We start from the raw sequence: 5,742 nt of genomic DNA on the forward strand, positions 1-5,742 counted from the left end.
TCATACCTGGCTCGGAATCTGTCTCCGGTAGAAGACTGATGTAGGTGGAAATTTGGCATCGTAAGATGGCAATGAATGAATGTAGATGGAATAAAGTCCTGCATGACCCTTGAGGAACCTCTCCCAAAGAGGAGCAAGCGGCAAAGGACCCCTCGTCAGGAACAGGAAAGCAATCTTAGGAACTCGCCTAAATGGATACTTCTTTACTCGAGGAACGAAAGAAGCACGCCAGAAGAGCTCCTGGTCACTCATCTTGTGTATCAGACTGGAGGGAGGCCTGATCCAACGCTCTAGACTATTCGGCTCTTCGAGGCACGGCTGGAAACTGGACCGTGCCGTGGTGACAACATTCTGAACTGAGAAATACCGGATCATGTACATGCTAAGGACAGAAAACCCAATACCCAAAACCAGAAATAGCACAAAGAATTGCAATATTCTCAGTGGTAAAACCCTAGACTGGGTAGTTCTGGTTGTGGCGGGCAAGTCCTTCCCTTCCTCTACATTTAGAGCCCTTGGTTGCATCTTAAAATGGAAGGTTCCTAATGAAATAACCTTCTGGGTAATGTGTTTGCAGGGATAGCGAATTCAACAACACACCTTTGGCATTGGATCTGAGAGTATCCTACTACAGTCGACTCCAGTAGCTCTGATGGCAAAAGCAGTATCCTAGAAAGCATCTTAGAACAAAGTTTGCGGAAAAGGTTGGATGTTTACCATATGCGTAGAAGGGTAGAGAAGGTTCTTGTCAACAACCGACACTGTCGTATTGGCATCATCAGGAACTCAACTAGATCTGAAGAATCCCAAGTGGAATCGGATTGCTTTGTAGAACTTAGAACCAAAAACGGATGATAAGCAAACGCGGAAGACGAAAAAAAAATTATCACCAGGATGTAAGCATCGGGAAGTCAACAAAACTCGAGGAGAACAAAGCAGAGAAATAAAGATGGCATGTAATAAAAGAAAAATTACGATAGTCGAATCTTTACCAGATGGCAATCGAGAATTATGAGTTATTGAGAAATCAATGAAGAATAAAAGACGTAATTGCACAGAATCGATTCGTTCATCAGTTCATGCTTTTGTTCGCTACCTAAATTACGCCAGCTTTGCGTGTATACAATGAGGAGGGTTTTAAGATTCCGCCCAGGATTTGAATGGAAAACCGGAGATGAACAGAAGTCGTGGGTCAAGGAGAAAAAAGGTTAGGTGAGTAAAGAATGATCAGTTGCTTAGATAGAGAGAGAAAGAGAAAGAGGTCCGAGAGATTGGGAAGTAATTACTCAAGGAATCATCGACATCAGGATTGGAGAGAGAGAGAGCAGAGAGTGTGTGGGGTTTCGTGGACTATAAAACTGGGAGAAAAATCTATGAGGGCATGTTAGTGGATTCTCTCTGTGTTGTGCTGAGAATGTGTTGCTCTTAGTACCAATGTCCCGGCCGGCCCGACTGCGTTTGTCCGGTTGGTGAAACGGTTACCGGTTCACACCAAACCAAGAGATTGCACCACGTCCACGTGGTCTTGCAAAAACCAAAAAGTGGGTCTACCTAACGAAGTACATGATTATTCATTCTTGACCGTCTGATCGTTTTTTTATTTTCTTTTGAATCTTCCTTTGTTTATATATTTGAGGTATGAGTAATGAACGACAATGGCATACGAGTTGTGATCCCGACCTTTGACCTTTCCCCTGAATCAATGTCCCAGACTTGTGTACTGACTCCTTTCATTTTTTGTTTATTTATTTATTTTTCTCGGTTGCCTATTTTCCAGAGCGATCAGAAGATTGCTTGAAGGTTGAAAAGGTTAAAGTTGAAGAGTTTAAACTTCCATCAGTTCCATTCCATGTTAATGGGTTAATAGTATTCTGGTGTCAACTTAAAACTGAGCTTTAGTTATTGAGTTGTTGACTTTTTGGGCAGTAATTGATTGGCTGCCATTATTCCCTGTGGTCCGTATTGCAGCGTTGCAGTTTAATCGAACAGGTACTTCGTCCATGCAGATTAATCGAATTTTGTGTCGCATTTAGAAGCTGCTGCAACTGTAATGAAATCGTTTCATTCTAGCTCGAGTTTATTATCTAAAATAGTTGAAGGAACAATAGAAATTCTGACAAACGCAGCGATGAGGCCCTTGTTCTAATTTTTAAGCATTGAAATTCATATCTTTCTTTTTCATATTTGGATTAGTTGACGACTCCTTTGAGTGTTCAAATGCCAAGATCTTATTTTTGTTTTTTCTTCAATTTCACTTTGTCTCAGAGGTTTGTTGCAGGCTGATGTTGTTTTTCCGGTTTCACTATGAAAGCAGGAAAGTTCGACAAATTTGCTTTTCCGGCAATTCTGTTACAAATTCATGACGATGGACGTTAAGTCGCGTTGTTGTACGAAGTAATGTTGAAATTGAATTCATAGCTTTCTATATTTTCAATTTCTTCTTCTGGATATTTACTATTTTGAAAAGGATTCGACTATGACTTGGGAAAGATATGATATCTAAAATTTTTTTACCAATTAGTATCATAAACGTGATTTCTCTTTTGAAAATTTAAAAAGTAATTAGGAATAAAAGAGTTTTTTTTTTTTTTTTTGCTAATTTAACCGTAAAACTTATCAAATATAAAATCTACGGTATTGGAAAGAAATGGTACCGGAAAAGTAATTAAAGTATTCCCATGAATATTGATTTTTTTAATAACACCTGATTCGTCACCTATTTTATTATATCAGTTGATTCCTTATAAACTTTTCCAATTTCATATATATCAGGTATCATAGTCCAATCCCTTGATATCTCTGTGTACTTTAAATAATTTTCTCTTTTTATATAATCTATAATACTTTAAACAGCATGAATAGCTTTAACAATATTTTTAGAATTTTTTAGGACAAAATTTATTCTTTTATATTTAAATTTATTGATAAAAAATGAGCACAAAAGGATAATCAATTATTAATATTAAATGAGTTAAAAAAAGACAATTATAAGATATTCAATGCATACAATTTCTTCTCATTAAATCCAACACTTTAAGGCATTAATTTGTATTCACCTTCATTGAACCATATATTTAAGGTGTTTTTATTTCTTCTCATTAAATTCATACATAATAAATTAATAATTCTAATAATATAAAAATATACTTTTAAAATCTACCTGAAAAAAAAAAATTAGTGTTTTCATCTAGGTAGTGGTAGGATATTAAACCATTTCAGGTCAAACGGGCCAATCCATGTTGTCACAATTAAATAATAAAATGCAAAAAATATAGAAATTAAAAAAAAATTGGGAACATTCTTAACATCATATATTCGACACATGAAACAATAATAAGTATGATAAATAATAAATGTTTTTATTAATGATGGAAATAGAATGTAAAATTTAAAAACAATTAGAAATAAAACTATTTCTCCTAATCTCTCTCATTAAATCTCATATTAACGTATATTCTCTTATTAAATCCACAAAATTAATTTTAACATTATAAAATTAAATATTTTGAAAATAATTTAAAAACAAAACTATTTTCTTCTCTTCCAATGGTGGCTAAACAATTCAACCATTTTGGATCAAATGGGTTAATAAATAGTTATAATTAAATAATAAAAAATTAAAATGTATAAAATATATAACACAAAAAATAAATGAACATATCTCTAATATTGCATATTCATTATGCTAAATAAAAGTACATATAAAATGTAAGAAGTAATTTTTATTAATGATGAAAATGGAAAGCCAAAGTTAAAATCAACCTATAAATGAAATGATGTCATAGTCAAATAATACATTTTTCTAAAAATAGAAAATATAAATAATAATAAAATTAAAATAGAAATATAAAATATTTGGGCACATATCTAATGTTATATATTCATAAAAATAAATATTGGGTATATTTCTAATATTATACATTCATTATCAATGACGAAAATATAATATAAAATTTAATGTCAACCTATAAATCAAATTATTTTCCTTTTTGAGTTGTAGATTAGTGGTTTAGGTCAAATAGATTAACCAATTATATGATAGTTAAATAATAAATTTTTAAAAAATAAAAAAATACAAATAATCAAAAGAATATATAAAAAAATTATATATTAATTATGCCAAACGAAAATTAAATATGATAAGTAAAAATTATATAATGTAGATGATATATAATTTAAAACAAATCTGAAAGTAAAGTTATTTTCTTATTTAGATGGTAGATCAATGATCCAACTTTTCAAAAAAACTCATGATGTCATAATTGAATAATAAATATTTTAAAAAAATAGAACACAAATAATTAAAAAGTACAAAATTCTATCGCATTTGGGAACATTTATAATGTTATATATTCATCATAATAAATAAAAATAATTTTTTTTATTTATGGAAAAAATGGAATACAAAATTTAATAATAATGATAATAATAATAATAATAATAATAATAATTGTTATTGTAATATAAAATTTCCACATGCAATACACGTGCACATTTACTACAATCATTTGAATTTGTTTTTAATCATATTGTTACTTTTGTTAATTTTCAATTTTTATATTAATTATGATATATCTAAAGTTCAAGTAATTAATATGAAAAAAAAATTCTCACGTGCAATGCATGTGCTTAATTACTAGTTAATAAAAAAGACTTAACAACCCAAATTGGACATTTTCATGCATCAAAAAACCGAACTCATTGAAGGCAAAACATCATATTTCATTTAACAAAGAAACGTGTATGAATACAAAGTAGTGGTCACATTACCAACTGGAACGGTAACCACCTGGAATTGTAATCTCCATATTTGTTATCATTGGAATTGGAACTATAAGTGATGGTGAAGTAAAATAAGAAAACAATCACCAGCGATGAAATTCAAGGTAGCGATTAAGGCCACCGCCCAACATTCCGCCTCCTGTACTAAAATCCCTGCAAAACAAAAAAAAACAAAATAAAAAATAAGAAAAAAAAAGGAGAAAAAACGAAAGAGAGTGGATGATTGGACCAAGTTAATCAAGAAGAAGAGAGAGGAGTAAGGGAAAGGGAGAAGGGAAGAAGAAAATGGAGAAGAAAGGGAGAGAGTAGGAAGAAAATGAACAACTGAAATGGAAAGAAGAGAAGAACCTGAGATGAAAACTCTCTCAAAGAAAAGAGATAGGGAACCTCTAAAAACCCTAAAAAAAAGATACTCTCTTGAAATCACTTAGTTTTTGGTTAACTTAAAAAAAAAAAAATAGTGGTTAATCGAATCAACCACTTTATATATAGGTATTAAGTATATAAATGAATATATATAATCATCTATTTGTAATATATAATATATTATATATACTTATAACATATATTATAAATATAACAAAATCAAAAGATTAAAGAACTTACTCGATCAAAAATCAAAATCAATCAACCGGTTAACTAGTAATGCCAATTCAACTTTGATTCAAGAAATTGCAAAAAATAATAGAATTAATTCGATTTTAACAAAGAAACTACAGTTCGATTAACCAAATCATGAATACCCCTACCATCAACCCAACATGAACTCCATCTACGATTTCTCATCTCGGATTCCGATCCGAGTAGATGGGAACTTGAGACCAGCAAACCGAGCCTGAATCAGAGAAAGGGGAATGGACAGCATGAAACCAAGGACCTTGAAATGGGTGGGTGCTTGACCCGAAATCCGCTCATCTTGCTTGATAGAAAATGGATATGGACTAGCAATTAGCAAGGTGG

General features: G+C 31.5%; 1 protein-coding gene across 1 annotated transcript; it reads right to left on the reverse strand.

The window, feature by feature from the left end:
* On the reverse strand, window positions 1-525 carry LOC148789588 (uncharacterized). Its single transcript, XM_088893013.1, has one exon. It carries the CDS (start codon window positions 523-525, stop codon window positions 1-3), a length of 525 nt encoding a protein of 174 aa, XP_088749139.1.
* Between the last annotated feature and the right edge of the window lie 5,217 nt (window positions 526-5,742).

This window comes from Nelumbo nucifera, chromosome 8 (assembly GCF_055504915.1).
Source record: "Nelumbo nucifera cultivar China Antique chromosome 8, China Antique-T2T, whole genome shotgun sequence".
Lineage (NCBI taxonomy): Eukaryota > Viridiplantae > Streptophyta > Magnoliopsida > Proteales > Nelumbonaceae > Nelumbo > Nelumbo nucifera.

Coding starts and splice junctions, on each gene's coding strand:
- LOC148789588 (XM_088893013.1), bottom strand. CDS start 525: ATGCAACCAAGGGCTCTAAATGTAGAGGAAGGGAAGGACTTGCCCGCC.